At 42.6% G+C, this 20,483-nt stretch overlaps 1 protein-coding gene across 5 annotated transcripts in view; it reads right to left on the reverse strand.

The window, feature by feature from the left end:
* The window catches only part of LOC307105835 (UPF0538 protein C2orf76 homolog), an 80,928-nt gene that overhangs the window by 21,654 nt on the left and 38,791 nt on the right, over positions 1–20,483 (reverse strand). For all 5 annotated transcript variants that reach the window (XM_079781722.1, XM_079781721.1, XM_079781723.1 and 2 more), the window contains one exon: positions 2,872–2,922. In XM_079781722.1, coding sequence (XP_079637848.1) covers positions 2,872–2,922 — 51 coding nt within the window. The remainder of the gene's footprint in view (positions 1–2,871; positions 2,923–20,483) is intronic.

The following is a 20,483-nucleotide window of genomic DNA, read 5'->3' on the forward strand; positions in this document are numbered from 1 at the left end:
AGGAGAGCGGGCTGGCAGAGAAGTTAGAAAAGCAGGGGGGCTGGCGGAGAAGGCGGGGCGGGGGAGAAGGAAGGAGCGGAGGCGGGGCCGGGGGAGAAGGAAGTTGAGCAGGCGGGGCCGGGGGAGAAGGGGCAGGGTCGGGGGAGAAGGGAGGAGCAGAGGCGGGGCCGGGGCAGAAGGGAGGAGCGGAGGTGGGGCCGGGGGAGAAGGGAGGAGCGGAGGCGGGGCCGGGGGAGAAGGGAAAAGCAGGTGGGCTGGCAAAGAAGGCGGGCCGGGGGAGAAGGGAGGAGTGGAGGCGGGGCCAGGGAAGAAGGAAGGAGAGCGGGCTGGCGGAGAAGTTAAAAAAGCAGGGGGGCTGGCAGAGATCGCGGGGCGGGGGACAAGGGAGGAGAGCAGGCAGGGTGGGGTAGAGTGCAGCAGGAAACCCTATTGCAGGATTTTTCCTGCAACGGGAACGCTAGTTTAAAAATAAAACAACATGCCCTGTGCTGTAGGAACACAGTCTGGTCAAGGTAAATAAGTAATATATGTAGATGCCAACTAAATGAGAGGAATCCTATTTAATAAAAGGGTAATATGCAAATTGGCCATCACTCCATCACAAAGATGGCGGCACCCATAGTTGCCAGGGCGCTGGGAGAGAGGATGGGCGGGCGGGCCTCTGGCCAGAGGCCGGCTGGGGCGTGCAGGACGCTGGCATCGTGCAGGCCAGGCTGAGGGACCCTCCCGCCTCTGTGCATGAATTTCGTGCACCGGGCCCCCCCCCTCCCCCCCCCCCCCTCTCTCTCTCTCTCTCTCTCTCTCTCTCTCTCTCTCTCTCTATATATATATATATATATATATATATATATATATATAAATATATAAAAGTTTAAGTGACCTTTACAACTGAACAATCAGAACGACCAATCGTGACGGGTCACTATGACGCACTATGACGCACGCTGACTACTAGGGGGCAGACTCTCAATGCAGGAGCTGCCCCCTGATGGTCAATGTGCTACACAGCAGGAGCGCCACTCAGCCAGAAGCTGGGCCCACAGCTGGCGATCACAGCCTCTCCCACCTCCCTGGCAGTGCTACGGGGGGGGGGGGGGGGGGGGTAGTGGGAGGGCGGGCGGCAGCAGCAGGGCCGGGATGAGCAGCAGCGGAACTGTACCCGGCCCCCGGCTGGGGCTCCTCCCCGGCCGCCTGCCACTTCAGCACTGCTACATCCCCTGAGGGGTTCCAGATTGTGAGAGCGCATAGGCCAGGCTGAGGGACCCCACCCGTGCATAAATCCATGCACTGGGCCTCTAGTACATTTATAAATGAATGAAGGGCTCTGAGAAACCTCAGACTCTCTGTGGCCTGGCCTGGCCGAGAACCAGCCCTTTGTCCCAGGGCATGGAGACAGCAACTAACAAAACCGAAATTCGCCTCTGTGCCCTTTCCACTCCCTAACACCCAAAGGCTTCTGTTCCCACAGGGCTCGTAGCAGCCCTGGACAGTGACTGGTGAGAAAGTAACACTTCGGCCTTCCTCGTTGAACACAAAGCAGCAGACTGTTGAGGAGCCAAATTCAGACAGAATCACTTGAAGTCTATCTAAGCCTTAGTACTTCTCTCATTTCTCACAGATAAGCATATTCATTTTTCCTGCCAATTCCTCTGAATAGTGCAGGAATACTAGGACAAAAGGATGTCAATAAGGTAAAATCATGTAAAAGATACATACCTACCATGATGACTGGCAGCCAGATATTGTGACCCTTTCATTACCTAAAACTTATCTCTCAAAATAACTTACATGAAACACAAGTCTGAATATAGATACAAACCATGCAGAAGAGGGAAGCCATGCATAGTTTTTCTACGGAAATGGCGTCTGAAGACTGATTCAAGCTTCAGGTGCTATTTCAAGGCATCGTGTTTTGAAAGCCATGAAGGCAGGAACTGAGAAGGTTCATATTTACTTAATCGTGCTTTTTATTCCTTTCTCTTACTCAGTATTTAGTATGTAAATTCTTTAAGTCCAATAAATCAAAGTACTTTCCACTCAGTGCCTTCAGCTTCTGCCTGACTACCCCCAGTGACCTCACAATTAGTCTCTGGATATTAAAATGCATACGCACGGGGGAAGACTGTGATTTCAAAGAATTTTAGGTCAGAAGTTGCTCTACCAAATGGGAATAGAATTAAAAGCTACTCCAAAAAAATTATCTAGGGTAATAAAATATTTATACTTTAAAATGTCTATACCAATTAGCAGAAATATTTATTAGATGCACCATAATTCTCGAGAGAAGTCTCAGTTTGGTGAGTATCACTATGCTAAAGGTTAATAACCAACTGTACCATCTTTATAACAAACAGTGAAACTCAGCTTACTACTGCCGTATTACTACACTTTAAAATCAATAATTGAAACATGAAGGCCTGGGGTGGGGGGAGGGGTCTGGAGGGGGTCAACGGGGGAAATAAGGGGACATATGTAATACTTTCAACAATAAACATTTTTAAAAAATAATAATTGCAACATAAAAATTACTGCACAACACACTCAAGTTATTGGCATTTAAAATCTTAAATATCTTCTTTTTATTCCTAGTCTTTAATCATTTCTCCTTTTCTGATTTCCCGGCAAAGAAATTCATTTCAGACACAATTTGCCAACATGTTATTCCTCACAAACAGGCCACTTCCCTGCACAATCACATGTACTTTAATGACACACTATCAGAATTCCTGTATTTCTAAATAAACGTCCATATTGGTTTTTACTTACAAAGAATAAATTCATTTTTGAAAAGCAAATTTAAATTCATATCAATGTAAAACTAATGTGACATTATATTAACATATGCTTTAAAAAATAAGAAAAATTGGTTACCATATTTATAATTTCTGAATGGTGGTGGCAGGCTGGTCCTTAAAGGAATATCTATAAGAAAAAGATTATTTTTATTATAAAAAGTATATGCAGTCTTTTGGTTCTGTACTCCCATACCTCCAGTCTAAACTACTAAAAAACAAAACAAAACAAAAAACTGATGGGACACAGAATAAAGCTGACATCCTGGCAAGGTCCAAGATCATGTGAAACAAGGGAACCACTGATAAGATGCCGAGCTGCTACTAGCTGAGCCAAGAATTCAGTGACACTACTGAAAAAACTTGGCATTTTATTAAATACTAGAGGCCCGGTGCAAGGATTCGTGCACATTGAAAAGAAATTAATTAGAAGAAATATTTTAGAGGCAGGGGAGGGACCAAGGGAGGTTGGCTCCAGGGTGTGTCTGGACCATCTTGCCCAGTCCCGATTGGGGCCAATCATAGCTGGGGAGGAACCGTGGGAGGGCTCCAGGGCATGTCTGGCCTTCTCGCCCAGTCCTGATCTGCCGGACCCCAGCAGCAAGCTCACCTACCAGAGCGTCTGCCCCCTGGTGGTCAGTGCGCACCATAGTGATTGGTCGAACAGTCAGACACTTAGCAATATTAGGCTTTTATTATATAGGACTATCGCATCTATGTACATTTGAAATATAGAGTTCACATGTGTGACATTATATTTTTATCTAGTTGATGTTCGTTTAGCATGTAAATCTGGGAACCCCTTGAGTCTTTGGCCCATAGTGGAAACCAATGATCTAGAATAATCTTAATTATCTCACCAAAATTCAGATAACTCAGCAAAAAAAACAAAAACAGAGCAAATATTCTTTTTAAAACAGTATTACAATAATCAATATTAGCTTTAACTAATAACATCTGATGCTACAATCCCTACAGAGGGCAATTTGGTAATATACATCAAAAAATAACATGTGCATCAATTCCACTTAAGAGAATTTATCATATAGATTTTGCACTGTGTGTATGCATGTGTGTGCAATGACATACATACAAATGTAGGAACTTTAGCTTGTTTAAAATAGCAAATGCTTAGAAAAATCCAAAAGACCTTCACTGGGGGTACTTGTCAAATAAATTATAATATGCCCAAACAATGAAACATTTTTCAACTGCAAAACAATAAAAAAAAAAGGAGGAGGAAGCTCTCTACTAATATAAAATCTTCAAGATATGTTGACAGCAAAAACAGCATAAAGCTGAACATTATTTTTTTAATAAGCCAACTTCTGAGTAAAAAGAAAAAATAAGGATGTATGTTTGCATTCGCTTATACTTTCATGGGAGGGAGCATGCTGTACTGGTCAGATAGAGAACATAAGTGGGAAGGAGACTTTCACTCTATTCCCTTTTATATTTTGATATTAAAACCACATGAATGTGTTACCTATTAAAGTAAACTCTAAAAACCCACACATCTGAATTAGGAAATGTGTTTTTTGTTTTGTTTTTTAATGATCTGTCTTTATTTATTTATTTATTTATTTATTATTTTTTTTTAATCCTCACTCAAGAATATTTTTCCATTGATTTTTTAGAGAAAGTGAAACAAAGAGGGAAAGATAAAGAGAAATATCAATGTGAGAGAAACACATTGATTGGTTGCCTTCTGTACACTCCCTGACCAGGGCCCGGCCAGGGAGGAGCCTGCAACTGAGGTACATGCCCTTGACACGAATTGAACCCGGGACCCTTCAGTCCGCAGGCTGACGCTCTATCCACTGAACAAAACTGGATAAAGCAGAAAATGTGTTTTTTAAGTACATATGCTTTTTAGAGGTCAAACACATACTGAAATAAAACACATTCATTTATGTTACAGCTTTAAAGAACCTATTACCAGATATTTCAGGGACAGGGTCAGTAAGAAGTTACCACCCAACCAGTGTTGAGCCTCGACCTATGAACCAGGAGGTCAGGGTTTGATTTCCAGTCAGGGCATATCTCCAGTAGGAGGCGTGCAGGAGGCAGCCAATCAATGATTTTCATCATTGATATTTCTCTCTCTCTTTCTCCCTCTCCCTTCTTCCCTCTGAAATCACTAAAAACATATTTAAAAAAGAAGTTAGCAAAACAAGTCCCCACTCTTGAGAGCCCACGTTCCTGTGTAAATCCTGTAACAAAGGAATGTTCACAGCCAGGGCTATGTCTTAAGAGTGTGATTCTCACCTACTGCACATTACAGTCGCCCAGCCCAGCCCTAGAGCAGACTTGTAGCAGGCTGGTTCCACGCATAAATGTTTAAATATAAAATAAAAACTTCCTGAGATGATTCTGAGACAAATTTACAGGGGGCAGCCAGATGACAAAAGTGAGTGAAGTGTGTCAAACAGAAGGTGGCCGTGAGATCTGACAGCAATGCACCTGTGGACCCTGAGAAAGAAGATACCTACCCAGACGGGCTACTGATGGCTAACTGATCTCAAATTTAAAAGCAGAGCCTGGCAGCCATTTCTACACAGGGCCTCTCATGCAAACCACACTTCAGAGAGAAATCTGCCTGCCTGCACTGTGTTCCTGCCATCTGAGCCAGCCCTTATAAAGGAGTTCCTGGAATCCTATTTCAACCAATAGGATTGAGGCTTTCTCCAGCCAAATGGAGCTTCACAGCAGTATCTCCCATCAGCATCTTCACTAATCAATCAGGGCAGCTCCATTCTGACCAGTAAGGACAGTGCCTTTTGAACCAAACTGTGAGAATTTAGAGTCCTCATTTGCATGAGCATGAACCAATCAGGGACCAGGGATGCAGATTTCTGTCTAGTAAACTAGCTCCCCTCTGGCCCCGAAGTGCATTTTTCCTTTCCACTGAAGACTGAAGACTGCATTTCCCTGGCTGGAGCTGAAATACCAGAGATGAAACACTAAAAACATCTCACCAGACCACAGTGGAGCAGAGCAGAGCAAACAGCGTGTAGTAGACTGGCACAGAGCAAGTTGGCACTGCACAGCGCAGGGCAGAGTGAAAGCAGGTGGAGCAGATCAGGGCTGCCTCTCCCCAGGGCCACCTCACAGCTGTGCTGCTTCACAATTGAGCCTGCCCCTTGAGTGTGTCACTCATGTATGTGTAAAGTTGTAACATGGTATGGTCTGAAGCTGTCCACCAAGTGCACTGGCTCTGGGGCTTCCTGAGAGGTGCAAAGTCATCCACTGCCTGGGCCACCGAGCAGGAGCTGCAGAGCAATCCTCAGATGGCTGCTGCTTGTGTTGGGCTTAGAAGAGCCCAGGGGAGGCCAAGCTGTTCTGGACCTATTATTGCTAGGTATGGGTCACACTGACCCCAGCCATTGCTTGTTTGAGAAATTTTAGCAGTCTCAAGTGTGACCCAGGATAAGGCATTCATATGAAAAAGCCACTGCAAACAGCTTGGGTGGGGGTTCAAATTGGATGGGGCGGGGCTCAGGGAATCACCAGGGTGGAGTGAACACAGTGAGCCAGGCTGATGGAAACTCAGATATGGCTGCCAGTCAGATCTACGGCTGCGGAGGTCTCTGCACAGGAACAATGACCCCAACAAGCGTCCCTGTCTGAGAGAAAGCCGCTCCGATGCCAGACAATCCAGTTCCTACCCATATGTCCCTGGATCCCTCCAAGCTGTTGCCCCAGCTCGGGAGCTCAGAGGGAGCAAGTTCATGTGCAGGCTCTTTAAGAGGAACTGCCTGGGTTTCCAGCAGCCTCATTGTCACTCAGCCACAATCCCCACTGGTTTTTAAAGCCTGAAATTATGGGGACTTCTCTTCCTAGCTCTGGAACCCTGGGCTGGGAGTCTGGTGTGGGGCTGGGACCCCTTGACCCCTATTGGAGGCCTCTGCAGCTAAGATATCCCTCCTTATTATAAAAACGGCACATGTGGGTATTGGACCAGCCTGTTCCGTGCCTCCGCCCCTCCTACCAGTCTCAGTTTGCTTTCTTCTTTACTCCTCTAGCTGTAGAACTTCCATTCTGCTAGCTTTCAGGTGATTCTCAATGATGGCTGTTCTGTATTTTAGTTGTAATTTTGATGTGGTTGTGGGAGGTGGCAAGTACTGGCGTTTACCTATGCTGCCATCTTAGTTCTCTCCTCTGGCTGTTTTTCAGATTTTCTCTTTAGTACCAGTTGTAAGCAAATTGATTGATATGCTTTGGTGTAGCTTTTTTATGATTTGTTAAACTGCCTGGATATGTGGGTTTATAATTTTCACCACATTTGTAAAATTTTCAGCCATAATTTCCTCACATAGGTCTTCTGTTCCCTTGTCCCAGATCCTCTATATTTGGCTACTGGAAGCTGAAGTTGCCCCATCCTCCCCTATGGCTCCGTTTATTTTTCTTTCAGTCTTTTTTCTCTCTGTGCTTTATTTCAGATATTTTGTGGCTATGTTTTCACGTTTACTAATCTTTCTTCTGTTCATATTATCTGCATGTTAATTCGATCCACTGTATATCTATCTCAGACATTTTACTTTCTATCTCTGGACTGTTGTTTTTTAAAATATTTTCCATTTTCAACATGCTCAATCTTTCCTCTACCTTCTTAACTACTTGCAATGTAGTTATAAAAAAATGTTTTAATTGTCCTTTTCTACTAATTCTGTCATTTGCAACATTTCTGGATTGTTTTCAAATTGACTTATTTCTCTCCTAATTATGGTTCATGTTTTCTCTTTACATGACTGATAAGTGCTGATTTGTTGCAGGACACTTACTGAGTGCTGGATATATTTGTATTCTATAAACACCCTGAGCTCTGTTCTGGAACACAGTTAAATTACTTGGCAACAGATGCTTTTGAGTCTTGCTTTTGAGCTTTGTTAGGTGCGAGCAGAGCAGAATCTAGCCTAGTGCCAACTTTTGCCTACTATATTGCAGAAATCCCTTCTGGAAACCTCACCCAGTACGTGGTTTTCCACTCTGGCTGGTGCAAAGAAAACTATTCCAAGCCCTTTATGAGCTCCGAGCATGTTGCCTTCTGTTATCGTCATGTGGTTCTCTGCATGGCTTCTAGTAGTTTCCTTACACACTTGTGCTGATCTCATTCAACTGATGACTCATGCTCTCCACATCATCCAAGTTGCTATGCATAATCAGAGCTCACTCTCTGCACAGCTCTCTATTCCAGTACTCTGCCCTGTGAATTCTCCGGGCTCCACTCCAGACTGCCAGCTCTGACTCATAAACTCATGGAACTTGCCAGGGTCTGCCTGGACTCCCCGCCCTGCACAGTGTGGCCTGCACACTCTCTCCAGGCAGTAATCATAGGGGTCACCTGTTCATTTCCCCCAAGGTGGGGATAACAGTTTTGTACTACTTGATGTCCAATCTCTAAAAACCAATATTTCATTATTAGAAAGTTCACAAAAAGGTAACCACTAACTTTACTCATTCACTTAGGTCTCCAAAAGAGGGCATCTACAGAAAAATTATTAGACAAATAAGACAACTTAATAAATATACTGCTGGCATTAGGATACCACAAAGGAGTATAAAACGTTAAAACAAACAGATCAATATAAAAATCAGTAGTCTGAAAAATTATTAAAATATCAATGTTTAATAAAATAACTCATCAACTCATAGTAAAAGCTCTGAAAATAGAAGCGGTATATGTTGTAACTTATTACTAGATGCTGGACCTACATTTGAAGACTTTTAGGAAAGCACAAACACGTAAGGGAAAATAATAAATTTACTAACTCAGTGGCTAACCTGTATGGACAAGAATACCAAACACCTAACGTTAATCAGAACAACGTCCTAAAACTCTAATCTAATAAGGGGTTCTATCAGATATTATAGTAATATTCCAAGGTTAAGCTATATCAAGATGCTTTTTACTTTAATTATGAAATAACCTAAACATTAAAAGGTATGACGAACAGAACAAAAAAGTCATTGAACCCACCAACCAAGTTTAACTAATGTTTACATATTGTCATAACTGCTTCAGATCCTTTATTTCTTTGGTTAAATATGACGTGAGCACAGTTAAAACCTCCTTTCTGTCCTTCCCTAATCCCATTACCCTTGCCTTCCTAGAGTTAACCACTATTATTGAGTTCGTATGCTCTCTTTGTTGTTATACTCATTCCATAAGGCACAGCCACAGAAAACAGTATTATCTTGTGTTTTAAATGTACAGAGTTGAGCATTTAAACTAAAGAATCTATTGTGTGGTATAGACAGAAGAGCATCACCTCCACACAGAGTTGGAAGGAACAGGTCCTTTGTGAGAAGATGAAAATGGGCTATGACTGTGCTACTGAAAAACTAACCCATTCCTTCCTAAAAAAGAGGGGATTCAGGGAAGTGCTTCTTTACAGAAGAATACCAGGAATCAAAGAGTAAGGAAAAAAAATCCCTATTTTGCAACACCAATGATTCATCAATAGGTGCTAAAACCACTGGAAACAAGATATGCATATATCTTCATATTTACCACTCCATACAATACTTATTGATTTGAAAGATACTTTTACAACAGAGAAATCTGGTGGGCAGTATCTTAACCAAGTGGACTCCATCTGTCTCATCAATAATGGAACATAGTGGTAAACAGTGTCCTGATGTGATGAACGAGGAGGAACCACACAGATCAGGGGTCAGCAAACTATTTCTGTAACGGCCGGCTAGTAAAGCATTGGGCTTTGAGCCATACAGTCACAACCACACAACTCTGCCAGTGAAGCACCACAGCATGTAAACACGTGGGTGTGGCTGTGTTCCAAAAAACTTTATTTATAAAAACTGGAGGCAGGTCTGACTGGACCCGGGTTATAGTTTGTTGACCTGCAACCTACACAGTAATTCTGCTGAAAATGTTTAACCTGAATTGAATAATGAGAAAACAATCAGACAAATCCAGATTATGGGACACTATAAAACTCTGACATGATTTTTCTTTTAAAAAAATCAATACAATGAAAGTCAAAATAAGGTGGGGAACTATTCCAGATTAAAGGAGACTAAAAGACATGACTTGTCGTGAAAAGACATAGACAAACCTTCATTCTTTCTAAGTAAAAGAAGCCAGTCTGAAAAGGCTACATATTGTGTGATTCCAATTATATTATATACTGGAAAAAAAAAAAAGCAAAACTATAGAGATGATAAAAAAGATCAGTGGTTGCCAGGAACTTGGTGGGGAGGATGAGTAAGTGAAGCACATGGGATTTTTAGGGCAGTGAAACAATTGTAACAGTGGCTACATAACATTATTCACTTGTCAAAATAGATAGAACTTTATAGCACAGAGTGAATCTTAATGTATGCAAAGTAAAAAGCAAAAAAAGAAAAATTTAGTAGGTCAGGGAATCCCAGGAAAGAATGAAGACGGTGACAAAACAATCTAACTGTATTACAAATACATGAAACAACCTTACTGGAGGGAATGGAAGAAAGGATGTCGACCTAAATAACTTTGGCAATAAATAGATTTTGTAAGACGAAGGCCAAAGTAAATGCACAAAAGCACTATATCCGAGTTAATATCACGCTGCTTCCCACAGGCTACAGATGAACAGCTCTGACACTGCTGTAATGTACATGGAATTACACAATCAAGCAAATGGGCGGACGATGATGGGAGCCAGGCTTCTCACTGTTTGAGTTAATACCATGTAATAACCCAGTTAATAATTAATTGAAAAGGAGCAAAGGGAAGGCCAAATATTACGGGCATGTCATTTAGCAGCTTTGCCAGGAAGCTACAGTTTAGACACATGCCCATTAAAGTCTGGGTGACATAGGGAAGATACTTGTGTGTCAGTCACACCTGGGAACAGGTCACTGGCCAGAGTAGGCGTGGCCACTGCCAGCTTGGGAAGACCTGAGATACTTACGTTCCTAAACAAAGGAGTTTGCCCTCTTGTTGCCTTGGCTGGCACTCCTGGCTTGCGAACTCTCACACTCCTGCATTCGTCCACATGGCTCACAGGCATGTGGACCCCACATAGAATGGACTAATGGACTGCAACTAGCGTAATGCTAAACTGGACCCAGACACTCTGGACGCCGGCTTTGCTTCTAGCTCTGCTGAATCCCCAGCTGCACTTCTTCCAGGACTGGACTAAGGGAAATGGGACTTTAGAAACTGAGGAATATAATTCCATGCAAATAAAGCTTTCTACCACATCTCACCCTCCCGTGGGGGCCTCCTGAAATGCTTATTCCAGCAGCACCCCAAGAACCCCACTCCCACTAGCAACAGAGAAAAGCCATCCACGCATTTCTCCAATAAAAGGATGAGAATGTTCAGATAAGCAAGGGGAGGAAGCTAGAATGCCCATATGTTAGTGGATTAGAGTTGGAAACATCAGTAAGAGCTCATGCTTAACATAGAGATACAAGTGGTAACATGAAAATACTTATAGATATGTCTAGATACACAGGTTGAAAGGTTGATATATTTCTTTTCTCTGTCAGCTGAGAGAATCTAAAAGAAAATATTAGCAAAATGAATTCACCAATATATTAAAAGGATCACACAACCATAATCAAGTGGGTTTTTTTTCAGAAATGCAAGGATGGTTAAACATCTGTAAATCAATCAACATGATACATCACATTAACAAAATGAAGGGGAAAAAATCGCATCATATCAATAGAGGCAGAAAAAGCATTTGATAAAATTTAACATCCATTTAAAATAAAAACTCTGAACAAAGTAGGCACAGAGGAAACATACCTCAACATAATAAAGGTCACATATGACAAAAACCACAGCTAACATCACACACAATGGTGAAAAGCTGAAAGCTTTTTCTCTAAAATCAAAAACAAGACAAGGATGCCAACTCTCACCACTTTTGTTCAACGTAGTATTGGAAGTCTAGCCACAGCAATTAGGCAAGTAAAAGAAGTAAAAGGTGCTGCGGCTGGTGTAGCTTGGTTGGTTGGGATCAGCCCATGCACCAAAAGATTGCCAGTTTGATTCCTGGTCAGGGCACATGCCCAGACTGCAGGTTCCATTCCTGGTAGGGGATGTGCAGGAGGCAACCAATCAATGTTTCGCTCTCACAGCAATGTTTCTCTCCCTCTCCCTTCTTCTCTCTCTAAAAATCAATCAATAAAAATATTTTTTAAAAAATAAATAAAAGGCATCTAGATCAGTAAGAAATAAGTAAAACTATTTTTAGAAAATCCTAAAGACTCCACCAAAAAATTGTTAGAACTAATAAACAAATTCAGTAAAGTTTCAGAATACGTAAGTCTGTCATGTTTCTATACACTAATAACAAACTATTGGAAAGAAAAATTAAGAAAACAAACCCACTCACAACTACATCAAAAAGAATAAAATACCTAGAAATAAATGTAACAAAGGAGGTAAAAAAATCTATACACTGAAAACTATGAAATACTGATGAAAGAAATTGAAGACACAAATAAATGAAAAAAGTATTCCATGCTCATGAATTGAAAGAATTAATATTGTTAAAATGTCCATACTATCCAAAGAAATCTACAGTCAATGCAATCCTATCAAACTTTCAATGGCCTATTTCACAGAACTTGAGCAAATAATTCTAGAATTTGTATAGAACCACAAAAGATTCAAAATAGCGAGAGCAATATTGAGAACAAAGTTGGAAGCATCACACTTCTAATTTCAAACTATACTACAAAGCTATAATAATCAAAACAGTATGATATTAAAACAAAAACAGACACACAAAACCAATTGAAACAGAATTGAGAGCCTAGAAATAAAACCACACATATATGGACAATTAACAAATGACAAAGGAACCAAGAACATACAATGGAGAAAGGGAAGTCTCTTTAATAAATTGTGCTGGGAAAACTGACAGCCACATACAAAAAAAAAAAAAGAAAGAAAGAAAGAAAGAAAGAAAGAAAGAAAGAAAGAAAGAAAGAAAGAAAGAAAGAAAGAAAGAAAGAAAGAAAAGAAAAACAAAGAAAGAAACTAGACCACTATCCTAAATCATACACAAAAGTTGAGTCAAAATGGATTAAAGATTTGAATGTAAGACCTAAAACCTAAAATTCCTCAAAGAAAACATATGTAGAAAGCTCCCTGACATCAGTCTAAGTGATGTGTTTGTGGATCTGGCTCCAAAAGCAAGGAAAACAAAAGCAGAAATAAAAAAATGGGACTACATAAAACTAAAAGGCTTCTCCAGAGCAATGGAACCCATCATCAAAATGAAAAGGCAACTTACTGAATGAAGATATTTGCAAATCTATCTTGACTAATAAAAGGGTAATATGTTAATTAGACCGGGTTGACCAGACATCTTCCGGACGTCCGACTTCCTTCTGGACAAAGCCATAGTGGCGGGGGCCAAGGCAGAGATGGTTAGGGGCGATCAGGCCGGAAGGGGAGCAAGCCATTAGGGGCAATTAGGTCGGCAGGGGAGCAAGCAGTTAGGGGTGAGATCAGGCCGGCAGGGGAGGGCAGTTGGGGGCAATCAGGCCAGCAGGCAAAGGCAGTTAGGGGCAATCAGGCAGGCAGGCAGGTGAGTGGTTAGGAGCCAGCAGCCCTGGATTATGAGAGGGATGTCCGACTGCTGGTTTAGGCCCGATCCTGCAGGGGTCCCAGATTGGAGAGGGTGCGGGCCGGGCTGAGGGACACCCTCCCCCCATGCATGAATTTTGTGCACTGGGCCTCTAGTCTATATATATCCTACCTAATAATAGACAAATATGCAAATTGACCATACCTCCGATACACCCACAAGCTACGCTCACCATCCAATCAGAGCGAGTATGAAAATTAACCCAACCAAGATGGCTACAGCCACAGAGAGCAAGGTTTCCTAGGTAACAGAGGAAGCCAAGCTTTCCGCCTGCCCTTGCCAGGCCTAAGCCTCCACTCAAGCTACAAAGTTTTAATTATAGAAGGTAAACAAATTCAAACAAATGGCGGCAGAATGGAGCTTGAGAGAGCAGGCCAGGGTTGCCCCCGGCAACAGGGGAAGCAAAGCTTTCCGCACACCCTGGGCGGGCCGACCCGCTTAAGGCAACAAAGTTTCAATTATAACCACAACACAAATGGCTGCTGGCCGCGGAGGGAGCCCCAGGCTTGGCTCCGCTCCAGGCTACAAAGTTTCAATTGTAGAAGGAAAATAAATTCCAGATACCAGGGCCTCCACTTGGGTTGCCAGGGGGCGTGGCTGGCCTGAAAACCACCACAGGCCCCTCACTCAGGCCGCCCACGCCCCAAGGGAACCCCCACCTGATCCGGGACGCCCTTCAGGGCAAACCAGCTGGCCCCCACCCCTGTACCAGGCCTCTATCCTATCTAATAAAAGAGTAATATGCAGATCGATCATCACTGCAATACACAATATAGCTGCCCCCATGTGGTCAAAGATCCTGCCCCCATGTGGACACAAGATGGCCACCACAAGATGGCCAGCAGGAGAGGGCAGTTGGGAGGCACCCAGCCTGCAAGAGAGGGCAGTTGAGAAGGACCAGGCCTGCAAGGGAGGGCAGTTGGAGGTGATCAACCCTGCAGGAGAGGGCAGTTAGGGGTGACCAGGCCGGCAGAGGAGGGAAGTTGGGGGCAAACAGGCTGGCAGCGGAGTGGTTAGGGGGTGATCAGGCTGGCAGGCAGAAGCGGTTAGGGGCAATCAGGAAGGCAGGCAGGCAAGCAGTTGGGAGCCAGCAGTCCTGGATTGTGAGAGGGATGTCCGACTGCCCGTTTAGGCCCGATCCCAGTGGGCCTAAACAGGCAGTCGGACATCCCTCCAGGGGTCCCAGATTGGAGAGGGTTGTCGGACATCCCTCGAGAGATCCCAGATTGGAGAGGGGTCCCAGATTGGAGGGACAACCCCCCTCTTGTGCATGAATTTTGTGCACCGGGCCTCTAGTATATACATATATGCCTAAGCGACCGAACAGCCGAACAGCCTAACAGCCAGTCGCTATGATGCGTACTGACCACCGCTCAACACAGGAGCTGCCCCCTGGTGGTCAGTGTGCTCTCACAGCGGGAGCACTGCTCAGCTGACCAACAGGTGCCAGACACTGGGCTCATGGCTGGTGAGTGCAGCTGCGCAGTGTGAGCCTATCCCGCCTCCATGGCAGCGCTACTGAGCAGCAGTGGGGGCAGGTGCAGGAGGGCCAGGACGAGAAGGAGCGTGTGGCACCTGGCCCGGGCTCCTCCCTGGCTGCCTGCTGCTTCACGCACTACTACATCCACCGAGGGGTCCCGGATTGCGAGAGGGCACAGGCCAGGCTGAGGGACCCAACCAGTGCACGAATCCGTGCACCGGGCCTCTAGTATATAAGAAAGGGCTAAAAATCCAAAATATATAAAGAACTCAAGACAACTCAACAACAAAAGAAAGCAAACAGCCCAATTTAAAAAGTGGGCAGAGCCTTGGCTAGTGTTACTCTATGGTTAGAGCATTGGTCCGTGCACTAAAGGGTGATGGGTTCGATTGCAGTCACAGGCACATACCCGGGTTGCAGGTTCAATCCCTGGGCCCATTCTGGGAAGCAACCAATCGATGTGTCTCTCTCACATCGCTGTTTTTCTCTCTCTCTCTCTCCCTTCCCCCTCCTTTTCACTCTCTCTGAAAATCAATGTAAAAAATATCCTTCAGTGAGGATAAACAAGCAAGCAAGCAAGCAAGCAGGGCCCTGGCTGATGTGGCTCAGTTGGCTGAGCATTGTTTCATGCACCCAGAGGTTAGATTACCGGTCAGAGCACATGCCTGGGCTATAGACTCGATACTCGGTGCAGGAGTGCATGAGGCAGCAATTGATGTTTCTTTCTCTCTCTCTCTCTCTCTCTCTCTCTCTCTCTCTCTCTCTCTCTCTCTCTCTCTCTCCTCCTCCTCCTCCTCCTCCTCTCCCTTCCTCTTACTCTAAAAAATCAATAAAAACATTTAAAAAATAAAAAGTGAGCTGAGGATCTAAATAGGTATTTTTCCAAAGAAGACATATAAATGACCAAGAGGCACATGAAAAGATGTTCAACATCACTAATTATTAGGGAAATGCAAACCAAACCATAATGAGATATGACCTCATACTTGTTAGAATGGCTATTATCAAAAAGACAAGAAATAACAGTGTTGGAGAGGATGTGGAGAAAAGAAAACCCTTGTACACTGCTGGTGTGATTGGAAATTAGTGTAGCCACTATGGGTAACAGTATAAAGATTCTTCAAAACGTTAAGAATATAAAACTACTATGTGATCCAGCTATTCCACTTCTGCGTATTTATTCAAAGAATACAAAACCATTAATTCAAAAAGATGTACATACCCCTATATCCACTGCAGCATTATTTACAATAGCCAAGATATGGAAATAACATTAAGTGTCCATCAATGGATGAATGGATAAAGATGTGTACAAATATACAATGGAATATTACTCAGCCATAAAAAGTATAAAATATTTCCATTTAAAACAGCATGGAAAGACGTTAAAGGTATACTGCTAGGGAAATTAAATCAGAAAGAGAAAGACAAATAGTTCAAGTGTACCAACATTCACATCATGGGGGTGCAGGAAGAAGAGAGGGAGCAAGAAATTAAAAATCTACTTGAAGAAATAACGACAGAAAACTCCCCTCCCTGGTAAAAGAAATAGACTTACAAGTCCAGGAAGCATAGAGAGTCCTAAACAAGCCGAGCCCATTGAGGCCCACACCCAGACACATCATAATTAAAATGTCAAAGGTTAAAGGCAAAGAGAGAATCTTAAATGCAGCAAGAGAAAAGGAGTAAGTTACCTACACGGGAGCTCCCTTAAGACTGTCAGCTGATTTCCCAACAGAAACTTTGCTGGCCAGAAGGGAGTAGCAAGAAATATTCAAAGTTATGAAAAGCAAAGCTATCATTTAGAATTGAAGATCAGATAAAGAGCTTCTCAGACAAGGAAAAGCTAAAGGAGTTCATCACCACCAAACCAGTATTACATGAAATGTTGAAGGGAGAAAGGCGAAGACGAAGATGAAGATGAAGATGAAGAAAAACTGATTAAAAACATGAAAAATAAAATGACAATAAATATATATCTATCAATAATTGAATATAAAAATCAAAATAAATGAACAAGGAATGTAATGAGCAAAATAAACTGATGAATAAAATAGAACCAGAGGCATGGAAACATGGAACAGACTGATAAATCTCAGACTGAAGGGGGGAGAGGGTGGGTGGGAAGAGATTAACCAAAAAACTTAGATGCATATATGCATTACCCATGGACACAAACAATAGGATGGTGAAGGCCTGGGGTAGGGCAGGATCTGGGTGGAGGAGGGCAAGGGGGTGGAGAAAAAAGGGGTGAGACATCTCTAATACTCTCAACAATAAAGATTTAAAAATGAAAATAATATTCAGAAAGGCAAGAAGGCATCTAAAATAACCCCCAAAAGATCATTCATCACAGTGAACATTGTATCTGTGGGTAAATTCACTAAGCCATAATCTCAAACCATCCTTCTAGCTCTCAGATGAAAAACACTAAAGCACTTGTGAACCCACTTGTTTCAATGATCCTACTTAAGCAAGGGAGGCAGAGAGAAGAATAAGGGGCGCAGTGTTCCAGAGTACATGCTGTAAGGTTAAACTGCTGGGGTGAACTGCAGCTTTGCCTTTGATTAGTCATGTATCTCAGGCAAGTGTTTTTTTTAAATATATTTTTATTGATTTCAGAGAGGAAGGGAGAGGGAGAGAGAATAGAAACATCAGTGATGAGAGAGAATCATTGACCGACTGCCTCCTGCATGGTCCCTACTGAGGATCGAGCCCGCAACCCAGGCATGTGCCCTTGACCGGAATCAAACCCGGGACCCTTCAGTCTGCAGGCCAACGCTCTATCCACTGAGCCAAACAAGCTAGGGCTCAGGCAAGTTTCTTAACCTCTCCATTCTTTAGTTTCTTCACCCGTAAAACGGGGGAAAACTTCCTAATTTACAGGGATGTGTGAGGATAAAATGAGAAAATCTAGTTTTAATACAGTACCTAATACATATTAATTTCACAATTACTTCAAAAAATCCTCAGTATGAAACTCCTTGGTCTTTGTATGCACACAATTCATAAAAGGTAAATATGTGGTACAGCAACCTTCAGAGCAACCCCAATCAAATGACAAGGTAGGCCTGGGCACAGATCCCATAACTCAAAAACGTCTGTACCCCAAAAATTCCCCTTATAGTCAGTGGAACACACTTCCCACATGCTGTGTTTAAATCATTGCTAACACAGGTGAAAAGACGTGAGTGGGCAGAGCTGAGCCTCTAACTGTGATCCGCCTGCTGCTCTAATGGGTAGGCGTTAGGTCCTGGGAAGAACACAGTGACCCTGGGAAGAACACATCTCCCCACCATTGTAACAGCTTGAAGCTTACACTTTATGCTTGAGGACTTCAAGAACAACCTATTCTGTCCTGTACCAAGGGCCTCGTAGCACTCACTGTATCAATACTGAAACACTGTAACCCATAACACACAGATACTAAAATAAAAATGTAGGATTTGTTTCTATTTCATGAACATGCTTTTGGTGATATTCTTTCAAAAGCGGACACTCGATAGTTGTCAGTATCTTAGTACCAACTCTCAATCTCCCTCTAACAAGAACACAGCAATAAATATATCTATATACTCTAACAAGCCTAGAGTTACTTTAAGGAATAATTACGTTCTTATGAAATATTTTATAGTTACCACCAAGTTGACTAGTCAGTCTTCTCTATGGGTCTACATAACTCACCTACTCCTTACTCAGGTAATAGTGATCAGTAAAACTACCCAAAATTAGACAGGAAAAAATAACTGAGGGAGGCCCAGCTGATGTTGCTCAGTGGTTAAGCATCAACCCATGAGCTGATCAATGATTCTCTTTCATCACTGAAGTTTCTATCTCTCTCTCCCTTTCCCTTCCTCTCTCTAAAATAAAAACATTTTTAAGTGAGAAAAAAGAGTTTAGAAAATCTACAGTCAAGAAGTAAAATGTCAAGAATTGACAACATTTAAAAAAGTTAGCTATACACACTTACATTGCACATCCTACCTAATAAAAGCGTAATATGCAAATTGACCACACCTTCACCACGCCCAAGCCATGCCCACCAGCCAATCAGGGCGAGTATGCAAATTAACCCAACCAAGATGGTGGTTAATTTGCGTATCAAGACAGTGTAGGAAGAAGCCAAGCCTACAGAAGGGAGCGAAGCTGCGGAGAAGCAAGCAAGCCGGGCGGGGGAGAAGGGAGGAAAGCAGGCGGGGGCGGGGGAGAAGGGAGGAAAGCAGGCGGGGCTGGGGGAGAGCACAGCAGGAAGCCCTATTGCAGGAATCTTCCTGTAACGGGAACTCTAGTATATGTATAAATCAAGATCTTGGTTTCCCAATACCATTCTCTGTAATGGGATCAGAGCTCCTCAGAGAAATGGCTGATCCTAGGGCTGGGGCAGGGAAAGAACAAGACAAGTCTGGAAGGTCTTACTCTACCAAAAACTAAGAAAGTGCTCAAAGAATGCTGGGTCATGTTAAAAGGACAGGGAGCCATATTTATGGAGCCACCATGGGCTAAAACGGGAATAATTAGAGCATCAAAATAAATAATGATAGTAAAACGTTATAATCCCTTCAATAAAGTAAGAATCCATGATTCCACAGTTATATAAACAAATGATTAAGTAAATGCTGTGGAGTGGGCAGCTTACTGTAAAAACACAACTAATATATATATCAGGAATGATGGAGTAAGAAAAATCACCACTTACTAATCATCATCATCATAACTGATTCAGGCAGGAATCATCAAAGAATGCTAAACTAGTGGATGAAATTTTGAGAAGTAACAGGACATTCACATACATAGTCTCAGAATATGCCTCCATAACTTACTCTTCAATTACAATTAAAATTTGCAGAGCAGAAACTGGCAGGCACCACCTAAACCAATCAAAGTTACCGTTGCCAGTAATGGGGCTCATGGGCCGCAGAGCCTCCTGGTGACGTCAGCATCACTTCTGTAAGTTCTTTGCCAAAAGGCATAACCTAAATCTAATCATGAGAAAATATCAGAAAAGCCTAACTGAGGGACATTCTATAGAGTAACTGGCCTGTACTATTCAAACTTGCCAATGTGATAAAATACAATAAAAGACTCCAGATTAAAGAAATTAATTTCAGGTTAAAGGTATTGACTGTAATATGATTTGAATTTTCTTTTGTTACAGAAAGACCTTGTTGGAAAAATTAAAAATTTCAGTAAGATCTGTAAATTATGTAATAGCATTTTTTCCAATGTTAAATCCTGATTTTCATCTCTGTACTGTCATTATGCAAGAGAATTCCTTGTTTTTAGGAAATACACACTGATATATTTAGAGATAAAGGGGAATCGTGTCGGCAACATACTTCTAAGTGACTCAGAAAGAAAAAACTGGGAGGGGCAGTAAGGAGAGTAAGAGCTAAAAGGGGGAAGGAAAAAAAGGGGTGAAAGAAAACAAATGTAACAATATGTTCACATTTGGAAATCTGTGTAAAGAGCATCCAGAAATTCTCTGTCCTCTTTTTACAACATTGCTGTGCCTGAAATTACGCCAAAGTAAAAAAAAAAAAAAAAAAAAAAAGAAGTTGGATATAAAGTGATACATCTGTCAAAACTCATGGACCA

Source organism: Cnephaeus nilssonii (assembly GCF_951640355.1).
Source record: "Cnephaeus nilssonii genome assembly, chromosome: 10".
In the NCBI taxonomy this organism is placed as follows: Eukaryota; Metazoa; Chordata; class Mammalia; order Chiroptera; family Vespertilionidae; genus Cnephaeus; species Cnephaeus nilssonii.